The sequence below is a fragment of the Leuciscus leuciscus genome, assembly GCF_965113295.1.
Source record: "Leuciscus leuciscus genome assembly, chromosome: 4".
NCBI classification, from domain to species: Eukaryota; Metazoa; Chordata; class Actinopteri; order Cypriniformes; family Leuciscidae; genus Leuciscus; species Leuciscus leuciscus.
Window position 1 is genome coordinate 4,640,727 of NC_138728.1, and position 27,256 is coordinate 4,667,982.

Genomic DNA, 27,256 nt, shown 5'->3' on the forward strand with positions numbered 1-27,256 from the left:
GGCCTGGTAGACCTGCAAGATGGCCATGGCATGCAGAGAAGCAGCTGCCTGTCCCGCCGCTCTGTAAGATTTCGCCACCATGGTAGACGAAAATCTACAGGCTTTGGATGGGTGCTTTGGATCACCACGTGATGAAGCGCTTGCCGGACACAGCTGCATCGCGACAGAACGTTCAACCGTGGGAATCCCAGTGTACCCACAAGCATCAGCTCTATCAAGGGGAGGAAAGGCGGAGAAAGCCGACGAACGATCACGGGAAGACATGGGAGCCTTCCAGGACCGCGTGACTTCCTCATGCACTTCCGGGAAGAATGGTAATGGGGTTGGGCGGCGACGGGTGTCAGCGGCCGCTCCCAAAAACCAATCATCCAGCCGCGAGCGCACTGGATCAGGTGGCGGGGACCACTCAATACCAATGGCCGCGGCTGCCCGGGAAAGCATGGCGGTCAGCTCAGGATCAGACTCGGGCAATGCTGGCACGCCCGAGGGCGGCAACACAGCCGAATCCTCACTTCCCGAGGACTCGCGCCCACCTTGTGATGCAGCGATCGACATAGTATCTTCCTCTGGAGCTCCAAACGAGACGCGCTGGGGCTCCGAAGAGGGACCAGCGGTCTCAGTTTGAACACTCGCGGATGCTGATGCTGGAGAGGGGTGTGTGGACCGTGGACGTGTCGGCGGTATGTCCCACACAGTCACCCTCAGGTCACCCCGGCCACCAGCCGAAGTACTAGCCCTCTCGGGACCAGTAGATCGGGGTGTGGGTAGGGGGACTCTCGCTCTAGTGAGCTCATTGAGTCTCGACCGCAGCATAGAGATGGTCATGTTCCCGCAGTGGGAACATGAGTCATCCACGAACGCTGCTTTAGCGTGATCAACGCCCAAACACGCTAAGCAGAGATCGTGCCCATCAGAGAAAAATATCTCGCGACCGCAACCAGAAGTGCACGGGCGAGGCATCTTTAAAAAGACGTGCCACGTGCAATGCTCTTTTTGTGAGAGGAAAAACTCCGCGGATGCTGAAGCGAACAGGGAGAAACACACTATCTGTCAGATCACTGACCAGATCAGCAGGGTAGTGACCACTCGCTGAAATCGCCGTCACACCAACACCGGAGAGTTCGCTCGTCTCGAAGATAAGAGAAGACTAACTCAGAATATTTGGCTTGCAGGAGTGGAGAAGTTCTCGGCTCCGAAGCGAAAACATATCTGCATTGTGCCAGCGTACTTCCTTATATACCCCCTGCGGCGGGCGGAGTTACGCTATGCAAATTCCGCAGACCCATGGCATTTCATTGCCATTGGCTCGTTTTATATACTCGAAGGTGATAGGCTTCTAAGCGAAACCCCAATCGTCGTCATCCGACGTAACTCGGAGTGACCACGAAAGGGAACTGGGGGGAGTACTCTGGGTTCGGGCCTAACTCCGAGCTCGGAGCCCTCCCCCCGGACAGCACGCCAAATGCGCATAAACTTATTGTACTAATTATATGTAGATGTGAACTCGTGAATAGGAGGTGATTTTAACATAGCACCTAATTCCTTGCTTGACAGAAAACCTCCCAAAGGGTTACAACCAGAATATAATGACATGTTAAACAACTTTTGTTTATCCAATAACTTGGTAGATTATTGGAGAGTGACACACCCTAACACAATGCAATTTACATGGATCAGCCCAGCAGATGCTAACCTATGCTCAAGGTTAGATTATTGGCTTGTGTCTCCAAATATTACTAATCTTACACCTAAATGTGATATTCAATCATCTCCTCTCACGGACCATTGTCTTATTGGTTTGTCACTCAATAGTCAAACAAAAACAAAAATCAAACAATATCTGGAAATTTAACAATACCTTGTTGCTGAATGAAGAATTCTGTAGCCAGATTAGAATAATATGTCTTGAAACTAATGACATGGATTTGGCAGATATAAGTAAATGGGAGTGGTTTAAATTTCGAGTAAAGCAACAAGCTATTGAAACTGGAAAGAAAATAGCCGACAACCGTAAACGTAAACAAAAGGAAATAGTTGAAAAGATAAGTTTATTATGTGGAAAACCTAACATAACTGTAGAAGAGACACAAGAGTTACACACGCTCCAGAACCGATTAGATGTTATATACTTGGAGAAGGCAAAAGGCGCCTTTGTAAGATCAAAAGCCAAATGGATTGAACAGGGGGAAAAAAACTCATCATATTTTTATAGCCTTGAAAAACGGAGACAGACTAAAAAATGTATAACAAAACTAAACCAAAATGGAAATATCATTCAATACACAATTAAAATAACAGAGGAAGTATGTCAATTCTATAGCAACTTGTATAAGAAAAAATTTCAGAGTGATGATTGTGATGCCTTTATGAAAAGTGTAAACGAAAATGTAACAAAACTAACAGATGAAGACAAATTTTTACTAGAAAGAGATGTAACCTTAACAGAAATTGAAACAGCTTTAAAACAAATGAAAAATGGTAAATCACCGGGCATTGATGGTTTATCTATAGAATTTTTTAAGACTTTTTGGACAGATATTAAAAATGTATTATTTAACGCGTATCTCGATTGCATAAAAAAATGGTCAGTTATCCCCAACTATGAAAACTGGTCTGATAACCTTGTTGCCCAAGCCCAATAAAGACTTATTACTATTAGATAATTGGAGACCTATAACTCTACTTTGCAATGATTATAAATTACTAGCTTTGGTTTATGCTAACAGAGTAAAAAATGTCTTGAACAAGTTAACGTACGGTGTTGCCTCCAGGCAACATAGTCTATTTTAGCTTTTTTGTATAAAAACATAATAAAATGTAATTGTTCAATGCTCTCTAAGGGGAGGGGAACTCAAATACTAACCAAAGAAAATGCAAAAGAGTGGTCACATGACCCACAGGGGTACATTTAGTTCCCTCTTTCAACACATGTGCACATGTCACATGGCTCCATATTTTCTCCACTGAAAAGGGCATTTTTCACTAATTTCTGTCCAAATAATCAGCCACAAAAAATCAGAGTCACCTTCATTGGTAAGTAAAGAAGTATTTTCAAAAAACTTTACATTATATATCATCAAATTTATCATAGGAAATTACATAAAACTGCTTGTTGCCTCGAGGCAACATTGTACCATAATGGAATCACATAAGGCCATGCCAGGCATACTACGTATGAATACAATTATATTTTATTTTTAAGGAAAAGAGTTTGAATTATCTAAATGTATCTGTATTTTTGCAAACTGAAAACTTGGCATGGTTCGACGGGACATTTGGCCACTATAGTGGGTAATCGGACAAATAGTGGGTTCGTGGGAAAGGGGCGTGGCTTGGGAGTGGTCAGCGGGGGTAGATGGGGTATTTGGCCTCTATAGTGGGTAATCGGACAAATAGTGGGTTTGTGGGACAGGGGCGTGGCTTGGGACTGGTCAGGGGGGTCAACGGGACATGTGCCTACTATAGTGGGCAATTGGACAAATGGGTTTGTGGGACAGGGGCATGGCTTGGAGCCGGTCAGGGTGAACAGGACATTTGGCCACTATAGTGGGCAATTGGACAAATAGCGGGTCCATGGGACGGGGGCATGGTTTGGGACAAGTCAGGGAGGGTCAACGGGACATTTGGCCACTACAGTGGGCAATCGGACAAATAGTGGGTTAGTGGGATGGGGGCGTGGCTTGGGACAAGTCAGGGAGGGTCAACGGGACATTTGGCCACTACAGTGGGCAATCGGACAAATAGTGGGTTAGTGGGACGGGGGCGTGGCTTGAGACCGGCGGTGGGGTCAACAGGACATTTGTCTACTATAGTGGGCAATCGGACAAATAGAGGGTTAGTGGGACTTGTAGGGGTCTCGTATTTCGGGGGGTTCCCGACGGGCCCCTGGAGGACCCCACACAGGTCATTAGGTCGGCCGGGGAGGTCTTCCAAATGTTTGATCTTGCTGTTGTTGACGCCTGGCCTTCATATTAGGATAATGTTATAGTGATTGTAAATGTTTTACCTTGACACAGCATGTTTTGATGTTTTTTAATGTTTTGATATGATAACTTGATGATATAATGGTTTGTAGTACTTGCGTTCCACGATGGTACAATGTTGCCTGAGGGCAACAGCTGGATAATAAATGTTACTTTTTATTAAATATGAAATGTGTAATTCAATAAAAACTTGATAAATCTGTTTATTCAAGTGTTTAGTTAAATAAATTGATGTTTTCAATAATTTTTTTTTTTTTTTCTTCATGAAAATGTCAAATGTTTCAATTTGTCCATTGTGGTACAATGTTGCCTTGAGGCAACAAACTTATAATTAATAAATAAATTAAAAAATTATGATAATGTTTATTGATATTGCTATAGTGTCAAATTTTAAGCAGGAAAAACATAACAAATATTTTTTTTCTCACTGATATCATAATGCGTACCATAGAGGGTTAACCTATTTAACCCAAACTATTTTAGACGAATTTCAGTCAGCTTTTATTAAAGGTAGACATATTCATAACAATGTGAGACTAATTATGGACATGTTAGATTATCAGAGCCTTATTAACACAGAAAGCCTAATATTGTTTATTGATTTTTTCAAGGCTTTTGATTCTATCGAACATGACTTTTTACTGAAATCGCTCCAACTTTTTGGGTTTGGCAACAACTTTTGTAAGGTAATCAGAATGTTTTATGACCAAATATACAGTTATATTTCACTTCAATCAGACATCACTCCAAGAATTAATATCTCTTGTGGAATAAGACAAGGGTGCCCAATTTCACCAAAATTATTCATTCTCTGTACGCAGCTTTTGGCCTATTTTGTAGTAAATAATAAAGACCTTGAAGGGATAAAAGTTTGTGACACCGAATTGAAAAGAAGCCAATTTGCTGATGATACAGTGATATTTCTAAAGGACAAATCAATTCTTCAGAAGGCTTTAAATGTGATTTCTGTTTTTTCCAGGGCATCAGGCCTTTGCCTTAATCTAAAAAAATGCGAAATATTACCTTTGTATAATTGCACTGAGACAGTTTTGGAGACGATTCCAGTTAAGAATGATGTTAAATACTTGGGCATTCATCTATCTAAAAACTTGGTAATAAGAGAATCCAAAAATATCACAGAGAAATTTGAAGAAATAAAAAGAAACCTACGGTAAATCATTGACAAGAGACTTAACTATTTTAGGACGTAACCTATTGTCAAAATCAGAAGGGATTTCTAAATTAATTTACCCGAGCTATTCTCTCTATATTAGTTCACAAAACATAAGAAAAGCAAATACTATAATTTACCAATTCATCTGGCGTAATAAAACGCACTACATCAAAAAATCACAACTTGTAAAGGACTATAATAAAGGGCGGTTAAAAACAATTGATTTTGAATCTATGGTTGGAGTTTTTAGAGTTAACTGGGTAAAAGCCTTTTTAGATAAACCTGATTCTATATGGTATCATATACCCAAAAATATTTTTGATAAAGTGGGAGGCTTAGAGTTTCTTTTAAAGTGCGATTTCGAGGTATCCAAATTGCCAGTAAAACTGTCTGAATATCATAAACAAGTTCTTTTCTGGAAGATGGCATTTACTCATAATTTTACACCACATGGCTCCAACTTGTGGAACAACAGAGTGATAACAATAAGTAGAAAAACACTTTTTTTCAGGGATTGGTTTGAAGGGGAATCATTTTCATCACAGGTATATTAGATGAACAAGGTCATTTTCTTAAGTTTACGGATTTTAAAACAAAATTTAATATACAAAGTTTAATAAGGGATTATAATAAGGTATGTAAAGCAATACCAATAGCCCTAATAAATATGATACAAAACTATTTACATTATTCCAAAAGTCAAATAAATTTGCCTAAACTGCAACTAAACCAAATTCCTTTAAATAGCGAAAAATGTAACAATTATTGTATTAGCAAAATATTCAAATGTAAACTATTCATGATTTTGACCAAAATATAAAAATAAGGCATTATGATGACAAAATAACAAATAAATACATCAAATTCATGAAATGGCCCATACCTCCTAAAATCAAAGAAATGCAATTCAAAATTATAAATGGATATTATCCAGCAGCAGCAATGCTTAAAAAGAGATTTGGTTTTGAAGTGGAGCCATGTGTGTTCTGTTCCCAGGAAGATGAAACTATTGAACATTTGTTTTTCTCTTGTCCAGTGATAAAAAGATTCTGGCAAGTTGTCATGAATTGGCTGGAAACAAAAATGAAGAGAATTACACAATTAAAGTTGGAGCAAATTCTTTTTGGTAATGAAAACCTTCCGAAGGAACTTTTTAGAATTTACAATATCATAACAATTATGGGTAAATAACCATATTCATAAATGTAAATGGCAAAACAAAAATCCATCCCTAATGGTGTTTAAAATTGAACTGAGGGAATACTTTGCTTCTTTGAAACTTCTGAAAGATTCCAGTGAGAACATTTACTCTCTATGTGAAGATGTCTCAAAATATTTGTCATTATAATTTGTAAAGCTTCCATGTAACTTTATTTAAACAATATATGAAGACTGAGGACAATATATGTATGTGAAGTGCCTTTGCTTCATTTATTTTATTTTAGATTTATTTGTATTTATTTTATTTATCGAAATTTGTTCTATTCAACTGTGTTTAACTATGTTTTGCACATAAGTCTCCCTACGAGATATTTTGTAAATTGTGTTTTGTAAATAAGTGTGTTCAATAAAAAAATAAAATAATAAAATAAAAAATAATAATAATAAAAAATAAATGTCTTTCACCCTCCTGTGGTGATTTGTGTAAATTACACCATTCCAAATCAATTATAATAAACATAAAAGGGTTTTGCCCTCCTGTGTTGATTTTTGTGAATTACACAGTTGCATATCGAGTCTAATAAACAAAAAAGTGTTTCACCCTCCGGTATGCTTAATGTGCAACTATGCAATTTTTTTTCCATAAACACTGGATGAAGCTGATAACAATTATATATATATTTTTAAAGAAAAATAAATAACACATTTTGAATAGAAAATGAATACACTGATCTATAATAAAATACATTATAAAATAATGTTATAAAATGAATGAGCTCCAGAATGAGCTCCTGTTTTTAAAGGAGTTTCTGTCTGAAAGTGTGACACCAGAAGAAGCTGGCTGTGTTCTCAATCACAAGTAATGTGCAACATAAACGACACACTGATGTCAAGTACGCTTCCCACTGCTGATCTGGTAAGAAAAGAAATGTTTGTTCAAACTCATGCTATTTTACAGAAATGAACTTCTGACTCCTATATTTTCTGTAAGATCTCTGACCAAAGGTCACAAAGGTCATTAGGTAATGCTTTAGAGTAAGTTTTCACTTGTTATCATTAGTAAACACGAACGAACGATGAACAATGCTTTGTTAATATTAGTTCATGTTAATTTCAACATTTACTAAACAAATTTTGCATTACCTAATGTTAACAGATGTTAACAAATCAAGCTTTTAATGTTGTTCATATGTCTGTGTGGTGTTTTTAATATGCTTTAAGACAAACCATGTACAAATGCATTAGTCGACACTATTGCTGAGTATTTTCTCCTTAAACCTGCAGTGAACTAAAGACACTCACAAAAACACAGTTTGAATTCGCTGGTGTTTCTGACGTCACAAACTTGTAACCAATCAGGTCAACGCGTGGATCTCTGAGCTGCTGTGAGTGAGTGGGGGCGGGGCTAATTTGCATATTCATAGAACCGCCTATACTAAATGAGTCAAGGGTGTAGAGTTATATTCAAACTATTTTAAGGCATTTTAAAGAAAGAAAAAAACCTTTTAAATATGTAATTTTGGTGATCAAAGATGAGTTTTAAGGGAGAAAATACAGGGGACTTTAAGTGTTACCGATTATTTCAAGTAATTTGCCATAAAGTAGCTAATTTCTGTCCATCATAATGTTAGTTCATACATATTGTATATGGATAGTTCGTAAAAGAAGATATTTTGAAGAACACTGGCAACCAAAAACATCATTGGACCCCATTAACACTGAGGGAAAAAAACACTGGAACATCTTTCAAATGTTCTTCTTTTATGTTCAACAGAAGAAAGAAAGTCCTACTGCTTTGGAATGATAGAACTGTAATTTGTTGGTGAAAATTTGCTCGAAAAATCCATTTGTGGTGTTTTAGTTATGGGTCATTCCACGAAATCAGTGCCTTTTCAACTTTGAAAAATTAAAATATAAAATAAGTTTAAACAATTTTTTTTTTATATCCATTAAATGAAGACAGCATAAAATAACAAGAAATCGTATTGTGCCATCTCAGGCTATGTAATTTTTTATTTTATGACTATTTATCTACCTCATGTTTTGATATTTTTGTCATGCCTGTTACAGACACATGCATTACTATATACTATAGTTTTAATTAGAAATATGTTATAGTTTTCACATATATGAGCAGTATTTTAGTCCCTCTTTTCACTGGAATTGTTTCAAAATTTAGATTTTTTTTTTTTCAATCTTATATTTGCCATTCAGATGACCAAGAACATACAAATTTTGGAGGGTGATCACATGTCAATTAAGAAAAAAATATATTTTTACAAGAGAGATATTAAAAGAAGGGCTTTGTCAAAAATACAATATAGATAGGGTTACAATGGAAAAACTTGGAAGGCCATTTCAAATATAATTTTTATATTTTTTATGAAATTAATGACAGTAACAGGATTGACATCATAGTAACAGGACTGACCAGAGTAACAGGGATGACAGGACACACATTCTTCAGCGTACACTGCACATATTTGTTTACATAATTTTGTAAAGTTTTACCTTTTTAAATTGTATTACTTGACATACCCTAGTTGTATTAGTGAAGCACATTACATTTCTAAGAGATCTAAATATTTAAGGGTATTGTAATTAGAGTAATTAGACCCATGCGTCCATCTGTTTGTCTGTGTGAGAATGTCCCCTCACAGAACTTAAAATATACTGATCTGGTTCAATTATTAGGCAAGGAAGATAATCAGATCTTGGTCTTTCTATGATGATCTGAAAACAGATGCTAACATTTGGTTTCACTTTCTTGAACATTACAAGATTGGGGCGAGGGTCTGCAGTCACCTTACTGCTATTGTTTGTAATCGCACAAAAAAAGTCCTTTTTATTGTTAGAATTGTGATTTCATAATATTTAGATATGAATCCAACTGGAAAAAACTTGTGAAAAGATATCTTTCAGTTAGCCAAGTAGCAAATAGCATATAATGGGGCTCTATAGCCATCTAGTGGCTAAAATTATATTTTTTTACTTTTAAAACTACATTTTCCAAAATATGGGCAAACATTTTACACAAAACCATGTCAAATTATCCATGTTATCCCCATGAATGAAATTTAGACATTTATAAAGTGAATTTTACATTTAAAAAAACTGTATAAACTGTTTTGTATAAAAACCTATAAAAAAAAAAAACATTTTTAATTTATTTATATAAATTTAAAATATATCATAAATCATCCCAAAACTGCACAAATGTGGAGTAAAAACATTAATAAACAGAGTAAAATTACATTTGTTAACAAACATTTTTTTATTCTGTTACAAAATTACATGTTATTGTCTGGGGTCTCTGGAGACCCCGAAGACCACGAAAGTAACTCTTTTTTTCACGCTAACATAAAAACAGAAATCATAAAAAAAAAAAAAAATGTATTGTACATCTAGAAAGGGTTGAGAGCCGTACAAAGTTTCATGCCATTTAGACAAAGATAATTTTTTTTTTTTAATTCAGCAAAAGTCATTTGTGGGTCAAAAAGACCCCGAAGACCATCAGAGGGTTAATACTTTAATTGCCAGATGCACCAGCAATACCAACTCTGAAAGATATAGGCATTAGCTCAATAAAACACCCTGGATGACCTTTAAAAATGTTAGCAATTCACACAGATAAACTTTAAAAACAGTGTGGCTAAGATGACACATAATCTATGTCATCCCTGTTACCCCACATTTCAAAACCTGTTACTATACAAAAGTAACAGGCCTGACAGTAACAGGTTTGACAAATTCAAGCTAATTTGCTAATTGCTAGCTATTAGGGCAAGGCCACAAAAGCACATGTTGTACACTTTGAAATGATATTACTTGTAGATATTGATTACATTAAGTTAAATAAATAATTGTTTACATTTATACTTTAAAAATCAGTAACAGTTTTGACATTGCATGATGTCCCCACCTCAGTTATACCTAATAAATCATCAAAATAGAGCATTATAGAAGAGAGAGAGAAACTTACTTGTGTTTTAACTGTTGGAATAATAGGCTTGTTTGAGATGAGCAAAATCTGCGCAGAACCGATCACCGGTGATCAGCACGAGATGCATGCCGGTTAGAAATGTGTCCGAGTGCGGTCCGCCTGGCTCTGATGTCATGCTGACGTATGTCAAAAATCTCTCGCGAGCGCAAGGCGCACGTGTCGGATTTTGCAGTCGAGCGCAGTTGCTCTCCACCGACTGCGCTGATCAAAAGCACGATGGGAAACGACTTGCTGACGACACAGCTTAATGATCATTGGTTTAAACAACTGTGATGTATTGTTCTCTTTTAAAATGTTTGATTTTAAAACCCCAATATCAGGTTTTATGTGTATATGTTATGTGTGAATATTCCCAAACTATCTGACAGTGCGATCTCTTTGGGTTATGCAATTTAATTTTTATAAAAAAAGAAAATAAATAAAAACACATATGTCTGTATTAAAGAAAAAAAATATTGATAAACATGTATTTGGAATGGAATTAAATAACAAGTACTTTGGGTGTCTTGTTCATTTTATTTATTTTCATATAAAAGCAACATAACTTGAATTACATCCAGTTTATTAGCAACACTGCATGAGCGTGAATCCCGCGATATCCATCTTTGATCTCGCAGGTGTCAGATCCACTACGAGAAGAGAGATCTGTCCGGCTTGCCTGCGCTTTTTTCACTCCTCCCCTCACTGCAGCCGCCTACTCTCGCATACATTTCAGGCGAGGCAAGGCGCATCCAGAGCCCGTCTACGGAGAGCCTGTCCACTCCCTATTAAGCCCTATTGTACCGAATTTTGGTTGTAGTACCAGCAGAGTTCCACTGGGGGCGCTCGCCATGAGTGCAAAATGAATGGGAGTCAATGGGGCTATACGGCTAAATTTGTCTCTTTCACCCGATTGCCGTTGAGAAATCTCAGATTCAATAGTAGATTTTGCAAGTTCAACATGGGTTTTAGGTCGAAAGTTGAATGAACGAGTACTTATGTCGTTTTGATTTCTTACAGGTTGAGTTGTTGTTGCCCATAACACGCTAGCATTCTGCTAATGACGTCAGCATTCTGACGTCATTGACATTTTGAAAGACTTTTTTAAAGCAAATAAGTGACTCTAAAAAATCTAACACCCAGCAATGTGTACTTTCTTTGCACCTCCTTTCGAATACAACATTCAAATTACTAGACAAAAAATTATATCCTGAGAAAAGTGGATTTTGAGGGGTATACCGCCATTGACCTCCATTCATTCTGCACTCGTCCTGTGAGCGCCCTCATATGGAATCAGAGTGGAACTGCAACCAGTTCAGAAGCCGGAAGTGTAGTGAGAGTGAAACTTCTCGCCATATTAGACATTCTCTGGCGCATCTCAAACAAGCCTAATGATTGAGAGATGATGTAACTTCCTGGAAGTGATGTCACAGGAATGTACCATTATTTTACAAAGGTTTTTTGGTGAGGGTAACAGGCATGACATGAAATCAGGGGACACCGATAAAATGGTTTATATTTTATTAAAAATAATGTATATTTATGCCAAAACATTGCTTAACAGTGACACTATACTTAGAACAATATGAAAATGTGATTTGTATAATTTTGCCTTCAATTTGCAAATTAAAAGTCCTGCAGAAAAAGAACAATCACAGGGAGGGACAGGCCAAAAACCTTACCCTTATCAGCATAAATGCAATTTTAATTATTTAAAATAATATATAAATGACTTTAATTTAATGTAATATTGAGGAAATAATACATAGTACTATTATGTTTTTAAATCACAAATTTATTTGGTGTTATAGTAATTCTACGTCTGATTATTTCTCAGGGACACAAAATGCACCAATTTCGTGGAATGACCCTTATGCATAAAGATTTGAAGGTTTCGTTTCATTCTAAAGGCTCGTTCACACCAAGAATCATAACTATAAAATCATAACAATATTATTGTCCACAGTCACACCAACGAACAATATCGGTCTGTTTATTATAAGTGCGCGCTGCAGTTTTGTCGTCTACTGCTTTAAATGCTCGAGCTCTTTACAGCAGGATGGATTCTGATTGGCTGTCAATGTTTTTATCGTTCATCAGCTGAAAAAAAAAAATTTGTTTCAACAATATAATTGTTTGTGCCGTTCCTACACCTTTAGAAAAAAATGTAAAAGTTGTTTATCTTTCATATCATTGTGAAAGATATACTAGCCTCATACTCGTTATAGTTATTGGTCTAAATAGGCCTTTAATGTTCAACAACATCTGCACTGACCAACGGTGAAATTGCACTCTGTCCGAGTTGGTACTATCAGTGTAATGATACAGAGACGGATGCAAAATGCAAGTAAAAACTGTTTATTAGATCTCATTAGTATAAGACAACAGGTCAGAGGACAAACACTCAGGTGAAATATGACGCAGGGACTTCGACGGGCAACCCAGTGATGGTGTGCGGTGATCAGCGTGCTCAGGAATCCAGGGAACAAACAATCCAAACGAAGATGATGCACAACGAAGATAATCCACACGAGGAGGGTGAGAGATGAACACTGGAACAGGACACGACACCGGGGAAGCCACAACGATCTGACAACATGAGACAGTGATCACTGAACATATAAAGGGAAAGGGGATCTGGCGATAATAATCAACCGGAGATTGGATATCACACACACAAACACACAAGAGAGAGACAGTGGATTCATGAACCGTGACAATCAGGTCATGTGACCTACAGCGTCAGCTGCGTCGCTTCACTGCCATTCACAACTCCTCTCTCGGGGCCTAATTGGGATAATAAAGTGTTCATTGAATGCGCACTTGAGAAGTAGTAGGTCATCCTGGGTATGTTTAGCCTAATGTTTTTTTTAATACTATGTATTCGGACATGATACTACATTTACCCATACTGTATAGCAGGGAAGTATTCGATTTTGGACAAAGTGCAACTGTTCCTTTTCTGTCTTTAAACAACCAAGCGACGGGTCATGTTTTCATAAATCGTGTCTTCTGATGACACATCCGGGATCTTCGCCCTACTATCTTGTGGGCTTTGGTCTTCCTTGAGGTCGGTCGCAGATGCTGCGTCTCCTGCAGAATAATGACGGATCTCAGCATATTCCTCGGTCAGCGAGGAGGCGCCCCTGATCTCTCCTGACGCCGGCTCTGCGTTCGTGAAGTCGATGGTGGAATAATGAAGAGATTTTGGTGATCTTGGTGTAACGGCTGACAGCATGTCTTTATTCCCGTAAACACACTCGCCGTCTCCATGGGAATCCGTGGCCTGATGGAGCAGAAACACAGCAGAATCAGATGAATGTCCGTTTGTGATGTCTTTGAAAATGAATAGTGTGAGTGTGTTTAACTCACTATTTGAGACAGTATGAGTCCAGATGTGTCATCTTGTCTGGTTCTTGAAGGTTTGGGATTCCTTCTTCTGAAAAATGTTTTTAGGCCATCAAAAAATAGATTCAATTTCTGATATAATATGTCAATCAGAATCACAAATCCTCCTTGTGATGAGGCTAGTAAAGTAAAAGACTCATCAGATCAATGTGATATAACTGTTTATTTGGCTTCAAATTATGTTCTTCTGTATTTTTGTCTTTTTTTTCCAGTACAAATATATGAACATTCTTAAATTAAGACACAATTACTTGAGAAGCAAAATAGGATATAAAAGTCTTGTTTTCTGAAAAATCTATCAAAATTAAGATTATGTTTAAAACAAGAACAAATATCTGCCAATGGGGTTAAAAAAGTGTATTTCTCTGAACCCATTGGCATTTTTCTGAAAACAAGACTTAATATCTGAAGTCATTTTGCTTCTCAAGTAAAAGTATCTTGATTTAAGAACGTTTAGATATTTGTACTGGAAAACAAGACAAGCATATTTTGAAGTGAAACTTTTGAACACATTTACCAGAATAGCCGAAAAAATCTCTGTAATCATCTATAGTTTAGCCTCAGCTCATTATATATTGGACCAGTTCTGTGATAATCATGTTTTTTGGTCTTTCCACAAATGACATTTGTCTGATGTACCCACCGCTCATTGTAGACTGCTATGATGCACAAGATCATCATCGCTGATGTGCCGACAGCAGCTCCGAGCAGCACAGAAGGGTGATGGAAACCTGGAAAGCAGTGTTTTATTGCTCAGAGGTTGGTCTTTTATAGCTCAGGACTCTTAAATGAGATCATTTAAGTGTCTAAAATGTTTCTCAGGAGGGATAAAAATTAATGTGAAGAGCAGCTCAGATCATTTGATCATAGATTCGATTCAAGTTCATACTGAGATCTCTGATATTCGATTACAGACTTTAGTGTCTTGGCAAATATGAGCACATTTCTCTGGAGAAAAGTTTCCATTTGGTCTCCATTTGATCTCATTACTGTCTAGGAGAAATAATTCCCCTGTGGAAAAGTAGTACACTTCAGCATACTTAAAAAAAAAGAAAAAAGTAAGAGAAAAATGTAATATTTAAGTGTGAACTGAAGGTAATATTTTCAGACACATAATTGCATGTTATTTATAATTATAGGTTAAATTTATATTGAATTCAATTAGCCAAACATAGAGTTATTTTTTTATTTCTCAATTACTTCTATTGTCTTTGAAATATGGTGAAAGTGTACAGCACTTTCAGTTTTTTTCTACTGATTAAGTATGTTTATGAGCTGTTTAATTAATAAAATGTAATTAAAATAAAAAATTAATCAATACAAATTAAGGACAACTAAATCCATAAAATCATCCCTAAAAGATTCTATATATGAAGCACCGTACAGAAACTTTTCTTCTAAGAGTGAATACTTTTAAGATTTGAAGTACACTACAAGCGCACATTCAATTCAAATTAAGTGCACTTCTTTTTCAGAAGGGTTAAGATATTCTAGAGATCTCATTTGTGATCATTCTTGTTGATCAGATAAAGCTGTTGTTGTGCGTGTCAGAGAAGCGAATCTCACGTGTCTCTGTCCCGGATGTCCGTGTGACGGGATGAAACCGTTGGCTGCCGCTGGCGGTGCCGAGAGTGTTTGCACTGAAACACTGCAGGACGTCCGTGTCTGTGAGAGGCTGATGGATGGTCAGGATGCTCTTCGAGCTTGTGCTTCCTAAAGTTTCATTCCTGATGAACGTGTTTGTAGAGTTGATGAGAGCATTTCCAGATCGACGCCACTCTAGTTTAGGCGAGGGATTCCCATGAGCCTCACAGACACACATGATTACGCTGCTTTTGTTGCAAGAGCTGGAGATTTTGGGCGCAACTGAAAGAGACAATAAGATCATAAACTGTAGTTTCTGTGTAGGATCTGAGCAAAATAAAACAGCTTGAGGGCCTGTTTCACTTAAGAAAAACTGCTGAACATCTCACTAGGGCTTTTCACACTTGAAATATGTGAATATGTGAAACTCTGGGTCACACTAAAAATCGGGTTAACAGAATTCTTGGTTATCTTGCTTCACGTTTCACATTGGGGTTAACATTTATTCCTGAGTATTTATAAACACAATCCTAAACCATAAATGTTCTTATTTGCATATTTACCATTCAGCCACATTGCACATCCTCATCGACTGAACTATCAAGTTTATACCGAATGGGCTTTTCAGACAATAAAGGTAAGAATGATATGGTCTCTTCTTCACAACAATTGTCACGTTTTCTGTCACCTTTTGACAATTTCCCTTCAAACGCTAAACTACTGTTTATACAACGCCCATGACTGTTCAAAGCATGTGCTTATGAGCCACGCGATTGGCTGTTTGTTGCTAAGCATCTAGCCGTAACATTCTGACACAGATCATTTGTCAATGCACTGGTTGCACCACAGTGTGGGATTAATGACGCCAATAGCAGCGCAATTGTATCACTTGAGCTCCACTGACTTCACTCGCTTTCATACCTGTCATGGCGCTGCTCTGAGTAAGGTCTGTTGGTTGTCACTCCCAAAAGTCACTTTTCATTCACATAAAGTTAAACATATCTCAACTTTGTTGCGTCGCTGGACACGCTAGATTCTGGATGAATTGAGACGATTTTTTGTTTTGTTTAAAATTCTCGCATGATGTAATTTACTAAAGGTTCTGACAAAATGATAATTGCTGTAGTGTAGTCTATAAAAATTATTTCTATGTAGTCTATATTTTTTTTAAGTCGGGTTGAATGAATGATTCAACGACTCGCTCAAAGAATTCACTTGTTTCATTACTGGATGAATCAGCGTTTTTGAACAAATCTCTTGAATGAATGATTTAATGATGAATACATTTTTTAAAAGTCACTTGTCGCCTGGGTAACAATTTAATTGATACAATCTTTATTTGAAGCATCAAGTTACATTCACAAGGCGATTTACTCTATTTTGATCGCTACTGCAGACATCTGTGTTTATATCCAAACTATAAACATTTATCCCAGTACTTCTATGATAAAATAACAATACTGTGTGGATGAAAAGACTGTTTGTGAAGCTGTTTCATATTTATACACTACAACTGCTCTCTCCGCCAACGCAGATCTGAATGTTCACTGTGATCGTACTTGTGAAAGGTTTAATAGACATATAGCTGAATCGCTGTCATTTAGGAATAAGATCGCATGGGTGTTTGAATCGAGATCGTGATCTTTTAACAATTAATCGTGCAGCTGTTGGAAACGCCTACATCCTGTTGCCAACGGTCAGTCGCTTGTGTTGCCTGAAATCGGCAGCTCTCCATTGAAATGAATGGTATCATGTCACTTATGCGCATAAGTGTCGTGGTCAGTGTAAACATGGCTTTACAAAGTAGTATTCAATTGTAAAAAGTTTCAAAAATGAACATTCTGTCACTTACTGTATACACCAAACCTGTATGACTTTCTTTCATGCATGTAACACAAAAGTAGATATTTTTAAGAACGTTGGGAACAAAACAACATTGGACCCCATTGACTTCCCTTGTATGAACAAAAAAAAAAAAAAAAAAGAGAAAAACACTGAGACAATATCTCTCTCAAAAAAGAAAGTAAGTCATACAGGTTTGGGATGACAAATGATAAATGACAGAATTTTCATTTTTGTGTAAACTATCCCTTTACTTCAAACTGCACACTTATAATACATGTAAGCAATATACATGCCGCTCTGCTTTGAGTCTTTGCATGTATTACTATGTAAAGTGTGGTTCTGGCACTTTTTTTTTTACACATCTTTTAACAGAAGTACAATTTTAGAGATGTGCAAATGTTTGTACTGGCATAATGAACTTTTTTTTCCTCCGTGTTTTGTACCTTGAAGTTTTGTATTACTCATCTAATAATATTTTCGCATTACTAACATACAGCAATTGACTTGATGTTCAAGGAATTTTAAAGAACTTGAGATGTCGGTTACCAGAAAATATTTTTTTCTCTTACATTAATCACATTGCATTAGTATTATAAAAAAAGTTGACAGCTTCATGCAATTTCACTTGCTTCAGTGCAGTTTCACAAAGGTTTCATATAAAAAAAAAATGCATTTCAAAACTTGAACATGTTGCTCTGTAGGGGAATCAAATCTCCTTTGGTCTTTCCATATACATTTTCTGTATATGAAGAAAACACCCATGCAAAAGTGTTACACATATTTAACAGCATTTGTAGCATGTCGCATTTGATTGCCAAGCATTCACAATGGACATCCAGCAGAATTCAGGCTGTCACAGTAGATAGCATTATGACTATCTTCCACATTTGTAAAATAATAGTAAAGAATAAACCCAAAGAATTAACACTAGTGGAAGTATTTGCAGTAAAAGTGAAGTGAAAGTGAAAATATGAAATATATTTAAAATATATATATTAAAATTATTTAATGTATGAAATATTTAATATAATTGTATTTTTATTCATTTATTTTTTAGCTTTTCAGTCTGAAGTCTTAAGTCTGATATAGTAATGACTGTGAGTAAATTAGAAGAGCCTCTTGATACTCACACTGGACGTCCAGCATCACTGATGCGTTCTGAGCGCCGTGTTCGTTCTGAGCTGTACAGACGTATCGTCCGCTGTGTGTCGGGTCGGTGTTGCTGATGGTCAGGTTCTGTCCGCTCTGCACTGGTTTCAGTGGTTCTTCAGTGTCTCTGTACCAGGTGTAGTTGAGCACCGGTGGGTTTGCATCACTGCTGCAGCTCAGAGTCACTGAACGGCCCTCCAGAACAAAACCAGATGCACATACATGCGCAGATGTGTTTTTAGGAGCATCTGATGGAGAAGAAAAAAATGTAGGCCATCAATTTTTTTTTTTTTTTTTGGAACAATTGTCAAGTCATTAATGCTATAAAATAAGACTAATGTAAGTATGGGAAGTAATTAGTGACAAATAAAAATGCTTTTTAAATCGTACACATTTTCTCATCCATTTAGAAGGGTCAGCAGGTTAAAGGACTACAAAGTCATGTTTATTATATTTGCATTTAGTTCTTGTCATTCACTGTACATTTACAAGCCTAGTAAAGGTTGAAAAAACTGTTTCAGCGAAGATCATTTATAGTAGCGGTTGATAATGCTACTCTGTGCAAAACAACTGACCTTAAATATTTGTAATTAAAGTAACAGTGAAGGTTTTATGTTTAATATTAATATATATATATATATATAAAATAACATTATTTAATATTGTATTTTATGCATTAAATACGTTTATTGTTGACATTTACATTAAAATTAGAATTGCGACTCGGGTAAAGACCAGCGACTCTACCTGCGCGACTCCACCGAGCAAGGACACCAGAAAGGCACTTAAGTATCTCCTCTTCCCTTCTTTTTCCCTCTACTTATCTTATTGTTCACCTTAATCAACATGTGCTTTCAATACATTCCTGTTATCTCTCGGCAACGTCCTTTCATCACGCACAATAGACAGCGCAATACTGCCAATCTGCGTCCCATCCTCACATCCTCACATACTCCTCTCTCTCTTTCCGTGGGTCTATGGAATTGTCAGTCAGCAGTCAATAAAGCTGACTTCATTCCAGCCTTTGCATCTCATTCTACTCTTAGTATCTTGGGGCTGACTGAGACCTGGATTCGTCCAGAAGACTCAGCAACCCCTGCTGCTCTCTCTAGCAATTTCTCCTTCTCCCACTCCCCTCGCCAGTCTGGGAGAGGTGGGGGTACAGGGCTTCTCGTTTCTAATAATTGCAAATACTCCACGCTCTCTTCTCTATGCAACAACAACTCATTTGAATATCATGCTATTACACTTACAACTCCCATTCAAATCCATATTGTAGTCATTTATCGCCCCCCAGGTCAGCTGGGTAACTTTGTAGATGAGCTGGATGTGCTCCTGTCCACTTTCCCTGAGGACGGCACCCCACTTCTAGTCTTCGGTGACTTCAACATTCATCTCGAAAAGCCACATGCAACAGACTTCACCTCTCTCCTAGCCTCTTTCGATCTCAAACGACTCATCACCACAGGTACTCACAAATCAGGCAACCAACTGGACCTGGTTTACACACGCAACTGCACCACAGAAAACATCCTGGTGACACCTCTCCACGTTTCAGATCATTTCCTCATTACTTTCAGTCTACAACTCTCTACCCCTGCACCACCACCCCCACCACCAGTCACTTTCAGACGAAACCTGCGCTCACTTTCCCCCTCCCATCTTTCCTCTGCCGTGTCATCCTCTCTTCCCCCACCCTCACAATTCTCATCTCTGGATGTGAATACCGCAACGGACACCTTATGCTCCACTCTAATCTCTTCTCTAGACATTATCTGCCCTCTCTCCTCCAGGCCAGCACGCGCTACTCCCTCTAACCCCTGGTTATCTGAGGTTCTTCGGGAACACCGGACCGAACTCAGGGCAGCGGAGAGGAAATGGCACAAATCAAAAGACGCATCTGACCTGAGTATGTATCAATCTCTCCTCTCCTCCTTTTCTGTTGATGTTCATGCTGCAAAATCTTCATACTTCCACAACAAGATCAACAGCTCCTCCAACACACGATTACTCTTCAAGACATTCAACTCTCTCCTCTGTCCACCTCCACCACCACCCGCCTCCTCCTTAACTACTGACGATTTTGCGCACTTCTTCACCAACAAAACAACAGCTATCAGCAGTCAGTTCTCAGCTCCACACACACAGGAACCCAGACCGACCCCTTCCACAGCCAATACCCCTCTGTCCTCCTTTTCTTCGCTAACCGAGGAAGAAGTATCTACACTTCTCCTCTCCAGTCACCCTACCACCTGCCCGCTTGACCCCATCCCCTCACACCTTCTACAAGCCATCTCTCCCACACTTCTACCATCACTCACACACATCATCAACTCATCCCTCCATACTGGCACCTTCCCTACAGCATTCAAGCAGGCTCGGGATACTCCACTGCTCAAAAAACCAACGCTAAACACATCATTTGTAGAGAATTACAGACCTATCTCTCTCCTACCATTCATTGCGAAGACACTTGAAAGAGCTGTCTTCAACCAACTAACATCCTTCTTGTCTCTAAACAACCAGCTGGATGTCAACCAATCTGGCTTCAAGAAAGGACATTCAACTGAGACTGCATTACTGTCAGTCACAGAAGCCCTACGGATCGCAAAAGCTGCTTCCAAATCTTCAGTCCTCATTCTCCTGGATCTGTCTGCTGCCTTCGACACGGTGAATCATCAGATCCTTATGTCCACCCTCTCATCACTGGGTATCACAGGAACTTCACTCCACTGGTTTGAGTCCTATCTCACAGGTAGGTCCTTCAAGGTCGCATGGAGAGGTGAGGTATCCAGAGCACATCAGCTGACCACAGGTGTTCCCCAGGGTTCAGTTCTTGGTCCCCTCCTCTTCTCCATCTACACCACATCACTGGGACACATCATACAGGCACACGGTTTTTCCTACCACTGCTATGCTGATGACACGCAGCTCTTCCTCTCCTTTCAACCAGATGATCCCACAGTAGCTGCACGGGTCTCAAGCTGTCTGGCGGACATCTCCACATGGATGAAGGAACATCACCTGCAGCTCAACCTGGCAAAGACTGAGCTTCTCGTCCTCCCTGCCAATCCATCTCTACAGCACGACTTCACCATCCAGCTAGAGTCATCATTAATCACCCCATCAAGATCGGTCAGAAATCTTGGAGTAACGTTTGATGACCAGCTGACCTTCACAGATCACATTTCAAAGACAGCTCGATCATGCAGGTTTGCACTGCACAACATCAGGAAGATCAGGCCTTTCCTAACTGAGCATGCAACACAAATTTATCGTCCAGGCCCTGGTCATCTCTAGGCTTGACTACTGCAATGCTCTTCTGGCTGGACTTCCAGCATCTGCAACCAAACCCCTACAGATGATCCAGAATGCTGCAGCTCGTCTTGTCTTCAACGAGCCCAAGAGGGCCCACGTCACTCCTCTGTTCATCTCTCTGCACTGGCTACCTCTAGCTGCTCGCATCAAGTTCAAGGCACTGACGCTTGCTTACAGAACTATCACAGGCTCAGCTCCCTCCTACTTTCACTCACTCCTACGAGTCTACATCCCTACCAGACACCTACGATCGGTCAACGAGCGACGTCTCGTGGTTCCATCACAGAAAGCCACAAAATCACTTTCCAGAACATTCTCATTCACAGTTCCATGCTGGTGGAACGCTCTCCCCACCCTCATCCGGAATGCAGAATCCCTGACAACATTCAAAAGACAACTGAAAACCAATCTCTTCCGTGAGCACTTAACCTTATAGAAAAAAAATAAAAATAAAATTCCTTTCCCTTTGAAACATCACTTATCAGGCTTATGCTACTCTGAATAATACCTGAACTTCGTATTTTGAGCACTTCTTGCGTTGTTGTTGCTTTTGCCTCTTTATGATGACTCGCTGAATTTAGTCCTAATTTGTAAGTCGCTTTGGATAAAGGCGTCTGCTAAATGTCTAAATGTAAATGTAAAATGTATGTATGTAAAAAAGTTGTGATATAAAACCTTCACTGTATCTTTACTTTCAAATATTTAAAGTGAAGTTTTTATATTTAAAAATATATATAAAATAATTTTTAATTTGTATAATTTATATTTTGTGTATTTATTTACACTATTCCTCTCTCTTTCTCTGCATATAAAATAAATGATATGCAATATTTTATACTTCTAGTATATATGTGTATATGTATGTAAGTCTGAAATCTGAAGTCTGATATAGTAATGACTGTGAGTAAATTAGAAGAGCCTCTTGATACTCACACTGGACGTCCAGCATCACTGATGCGTTCTGAGCGCCGTGTTCGTTCTGAGCTGTACAGACGTATCGTCCGCTGTGTGTCGGGTCGGTGTTGCTGATGGTCAGGCTCTGTCCGCTCTGCACTGGTTTCAGTGGTTCTTCAGTGTCTCTGTACCAGGTGTAGTCGAGCACCGGTGGGTTTGCATCACTGCTGCAGCTCAGAGTCACTGAACGGCCCTCCGGAACAATACCAGATGCACTTACATGTGCAGATGTGTTTTTAGGAGCATCTGATGGAGAAGAAAAAAATGTAGGCTATCAAATTTTTATTTTATTTTATTTTTTTATAATTGTAAAGTCATTAATGCTAAGAAATAACACTAATGTAATTATGGGAAGTAATTAGTGACAAAAATAAAAATGCTTTTTAAATCGTACACATTTTCTCATCCATGTAAAAGGGTCAGCAGGCTAAAGGATTAAAAAAAAAAAGTTTATTATATTTGAATTTAGTTCTTGTCGTTCACTCTACATTTACAGTAAAGGTTGAAAAAACTGTTTAAGCGAAGATCATTTATATTAACGGTTGATAATGCTTCTCTGTGCAAAACAACTGACCTTAAATATTTGGAATTAAAGTAAATAACAGTGAAGGTTTTATATATTATGTTTAATATATTTATATATATATATATATATAGTAACATTATTTAATATTGCATTTTATGAATTAAATACTTTTATTGTTGACATTTACATTAAAATGTATGTAAAAAAAACTGAAATAAAACCTTCATTGTATCTTTCAAATATTTAAAGTGAAGTTTTTATTTTTTAAAATAGCCTATATATAAAATAATTTTAATATCATATGTATAATTGATATTTTGTGTATTTATTTACACTATTCCTCTCTCTCTGCATATAAAATAAATTATATGCAATATTTTATACTTCTAGTATATATGTGTGTATAAAGTCTGATATCTGAAGTCTGATATAGTAATGACTGTGAGTAAATTAGAAGAGCCTCTTGATACTCACACTGGACGTCCAGCATCACTGATGCGTTCTGAGTGCCGTGTTCGTTCTGAGCTGTACAGACGTATCGTCGGCTGTGTGTCGGGTCGGTGTTGCTGATGGTCAGGTTCTGTCCGCTCTGCACTGGTTTCAGTGGTTCTTCAGTGTCTCTGTACCAGGTGTAGTTGAGCACCGGTGGGTTTGCATCACTGCTGCAGCTCAGAGTCACTGAACGGCCCTCCAGAACAATACCAGATGCACTTACATGCGCAGATGTGTTTTTAGGAGCATCTAATGGAGGAGAAAAACATTCAGGCAATTATGTTATGATTTACAGCTCTAATTCTAGATGATCAGTCAGAATTGATTGAAATACGTCTTACACTGAACACGTAGCGTACGGGACTTGTGCTTTTTGACCTGATCCTGAAGCTGGTGTGTTACAGTGCAGGTGAAATTGGCTAAATGATGACGGTGAGTTACAGTGAAGATCAGATCAGAGATGAGCTCAGTTTGCTCCTGACGCTGCTGTTGTGTGACTCTCTCGTTGAGGAGATGTTCAGGAGACGAGCTCCATGTGAGATTTGCTGGACGAGAGGAACAGAAGATCTTAGTCGAGCAGCGCAGATTCACAGAGCTTCCCTCCGTCACCTCCTTCACCTCCATCACCTCTGTCACCTTCTGCTGATCCTTAAACAGACTCACTGTGGGTTCGGGTGGAGAATCTACAACACATAGAGATGCAGTCAAACATTACAGGATTATCATATCCAATAATGAAGGCACATATTGTACAGTAGTAGATTTATTTATTATTTATGTCCAGTAACATTATCCAACTCATTTTGCATCGCAGACATAAGACATTTTCTGTGAATGTGCGAGACTTCCAATTCATAAGCCGCATATTAGTAAATGATTAGAAGAATAACTCTGCAGTAACTGGTAAAACTATTTGCACTACAAACCAGTGTGTTTATGATAATAAATAAAAATAATATGATAACAATTACTACTTTGCAATATAAAGCAGCATAACAGACAGTTTTTGTACAAGTTAATAACTGGTAGTGAATGTCACCAGAAGCTTCGCACAATCATGTTACTAATGGCCACGCCACACTTACATTTAGATAGAAGCAGCATGAACAATATGACACTCACTTATGACAGCAATTTCAACTTGGGTGAATGTAGGTTGGATGTAGTTATATTTCAGTTTTCCGCTGGCTTCAACTCTGAAGAAATACGACCCTTCATCACTCTGACGGACATTATCAAAGCGGGTGGTGCAGTTTTTCTCTGTAGGAGTGCCAAATATTTCTCCTTTTAACGATGCAGTGTCGGGGCTACTGGAGTCAAACACTGCAGTGGAAGGGTTTCCGTCTTTATACCATATTCTCTTTACATCTTCAGTGAGTTCTGTTACATATTGTTGACCAATATCAAATGTGCAGGGTATGAAAACACAGGATCCTTGTAGAGCTTCTACTTTCTCCGGCAGACTGATACTAAAGCCACAAAAAACTCCTAAAACACACAGACAAGAAGAACTGATCACACAGAGTTTACATGCAGAATAAACCGCTGCACTTATTCATATGGAAATGCTTTCAGAATATTAATTCAGCAGAGGAATAATCTATAAGAATGAAACCTTGTATCAGACATCCAGTGAGGAGGAACGTCACAGATATTTCCATCATTTACATTCACTCCACCTTACAACAGAAAATACAAACACACAATCATATACACTCTTAAAATAAACTGAAGAACCTTTAACATCCATTGAATCTTTCCATTCCATAAAAGCTTCTTTATAGGGAAAAAACAATGTTCTTTAGATTATTAAAAGGTTCTTCATATTAAGATTTCTTTTTTTTAAAAGTGTTCATTGAAATGTTCCATTAATTGTTCTTCTATGGAATCGCTGTGAAAAAACACTCTTTTGGAATATTTATTTTTTAGAGTTTATAAACTTAACAGCAGTTATTTCCTTTTTAAACTTGTATATTAATTTTTAGCTGTTGGTGTAAACATATTATTTTCTAAATCCAAACTCTAAATCACTGAAAAATTTTAAATATTTTTTTAGAAAGATTAAAAACAGTTTCATCTTGGACATGTTTAAAATCTCTAAACGACAGAAGTTTTAGTGTGTTGTGTGTAAGTGACTTACCGGAGAAGAGTGAAAGAGCGACTGTGACTCTTCTACACTGGATAGAGGGAGATCTGTGTGTGAAAACAACACGTCTTTACTTCTATTAGAGTTTTTACCACTTCCCCTTTCAGTCCAAACTAAATAACTATAGCCTGACTGAGTAATGTATGCTAATCAGTATGAAGCTTATTGAATAATAAAAAAAATAAAAAAATTATATTTACTTGAAACATCTTGTGAGATCCAGTAACGCTTAATAATTACTAAATATTATTCAGGAATAAGTGTTGAATCACATTTAAAACGCAATCTGTTAAGGAAACATTAACATTTCATTTCTTCGCGTTTCTTACTTTTTAAGGTTGGCTATTATAGTATTACAGTAAGAAACATGGGAAATTCAGGACTAAATAGCTTGCAGATTCTTTCGTACCCAAGATACTGAGTGAAACCGAAAGGAGAACAGATTTCAGCAAATACTGCTGTTTTGTTTCATGTTTGTTTCTCTAATTCCGACACCGATGATCAAATTGTTTGTTTCCAATTACACCAATAAAAAATTAATTACTCTCAGTGTCACTTTCATCAAAAATTTGTCATTAAGAACCTTAAAAATAAAATAAGTTTTAATAAATATTTTATTTTGCCTATATTAACAATGGTCTTGATGGAGGGAGGAGTCAGTTCTGCCACGCTCAGGTACACATTAGTGAATCTCGATCATATGAATCTCCTCATCAACAGCGATCATAATGGAGTGCTATTAAATATGAAGCGAAAGACTGCGGTCTTCAGTTACATCTCAGAATAGCTCAGAAGATAACATCTTGCAGAGCTGCCAACTCTCACGCATTCAACATGAGATTCACGCTATTGACACTGACACGCTCTCACGCCACGTCCATTTTATCACGCAGTGAAAAATCGTGAAGCAAAGAGAACATTGACACCAACAGACAAGACAGAGCAGGTTTATATGATATGAAACAGTATATTTCTAATTCTATCAATTTTATTATGAAATTCAAACAATAAATATAATTTTAGCTCTCCTAAATGTGACGTGACAGATCGTGGCTCGTGAACCGATCACATGGCCCGGCTCCAGCTTTGAGATGTAAGGTGGGCCAAGTGAAATTCCTGGTGGGCCCAGAGTTATAACATTATTTTATTTTTTCCCTGTAACAAAACTTTATTTTATAATAAAAGAGGCAGATCTTGAAAGTGATTCTGCTTTATTTACAGGGCTCAACGCTAAGGAGCTTTTCTACAGTCAGTAATAAAACAACAAATGACCAAATTACAAACAGTAGCACAAATAAATGCAATCAGGGCAGGACTGAGGGGTCTGGGGCCTCTGGGCTTGAGTTTATGTAAGGGCCCTACATACACTAAAAATGACCTCAACTACATCATTTTGGAGTAGCACAAAATACACAAACATAAAATATGCTTTGAGGTTTCTAGAACAATTAATATGCAACATGCCTAGCCTAGTCAAAGTTTAGAGGTAATATTAAATAGCCATAATACAATAAAATACAGGCTGTGCTCTCTC

At 37.7% G+C, this 27,256-nt stretch overlaps 2 protein-coding genes and 1 long non-coding RNA gene across 4 annotated transcripts in view; 1 reads left to right on the forward strand and 2 right to left on the reverse strand.

Moving 5' to 3' along the window:
- Positions 1 to 25,769, reverse strand: part of LOC309497971 (sialic acid-binding Ig-like lectin 13) — a 72,839-nt gene extending 47,070 nt beyond the window's left edge. The window contains exons 1-4 of the mRNA XM_082168438.1: positions 25,717 to 25,769; positions 25,192 to 25,262; positions 24,699 to 25,064; positions 24,186 to 24,259 (exon numbers count right to left, since the gene is read on the reverse strand). Coding sequence (XP_082024564.1) covers positions 24,186 to 24,259; positions 24,699 to 25,064; positions 25,192 to 25,240 — 489 coding nt within the window. The 5' untranslated portion in view covers positions 25,241 to 25,262; positions 25,717 to 25,769. The remainder of the gene's footprint in view (positions 1 to 24,185; positions 24,260 to 24,698; positions 25,065 to 25,191; positions 25,263 to 25,716) is intronic.
- LOC309497986 (uncharacterized protein) lies at positions 12,643 to 18,185 on the reverse strand. Of its 2 annotated transcripts, XM_082168476.1 has the most exons (4): positions 15,275 to 18,172; positions 14,352 to 14,439; positions 13,673 to 13,739; positions 12,643 to 13,586 (listed from the first exon to the last, which is right to left on the reverse strand). In XM_082168476.1, exons 1-4 carry the CDS (start codon positions 15,594 to 15,596, stop codon positions 13,269 to 13,271), a joined length of 795 nt encoding a protein of 264 aa, XP_082024602.1. In that variant the 5' UTR covers positions 15,597 to 18,172; the 3' UTR covers positions 12,643 to 13,268. The 2 variants fall into 2 exon arrangements, 1 of the variants encoding a protein (XP_082024602.1); XR_014205781.1 differs by lacking the exon at positions 14,352 to 14,439 and having other exon boundaries at positions 15,275 to 18,185.
- The window catches only part of LOC309497999, a 121,716-nt gene continuing 116,856 nt past the window's right edge, over positions 22,397 to 27,256 (forward strand). The window contains exon 1 of the long non-coding RNA XR_014205793.1: positions 22,397 to 22,457. This is a non-coding gene — a long non-coding RNA (uncharacterized lncRNA). The remainder of the gene's footprint in view (positions 22,458 to 27,256) is intronic.

Excerpts from the sequence above, each read along its gene's own strand:
- LOC309497986 (XM_082168476.1), bottom strand. The coding sequence starts at position 15,596 with ATGATCTTATTGTCTCTTTCAGTTGCGCCCAAAATCTCCAGCTCTTGC. Across the intron at positions 13,740-14,351 it reads ATAGCAGTCTACAATGAGCG|AAGAAGGAATCCCAAACCTT; the intron begins GTGGGTACATCA and ends AACATTTTTCAG. Across the intron at positions 13,587-13,672 it reads GACTCATACTGTCTCAAATA|GCCACGGATTCCCATGGAGA; the intron begins GTGAGTTAAACA and ends CTGCTCCATCAG.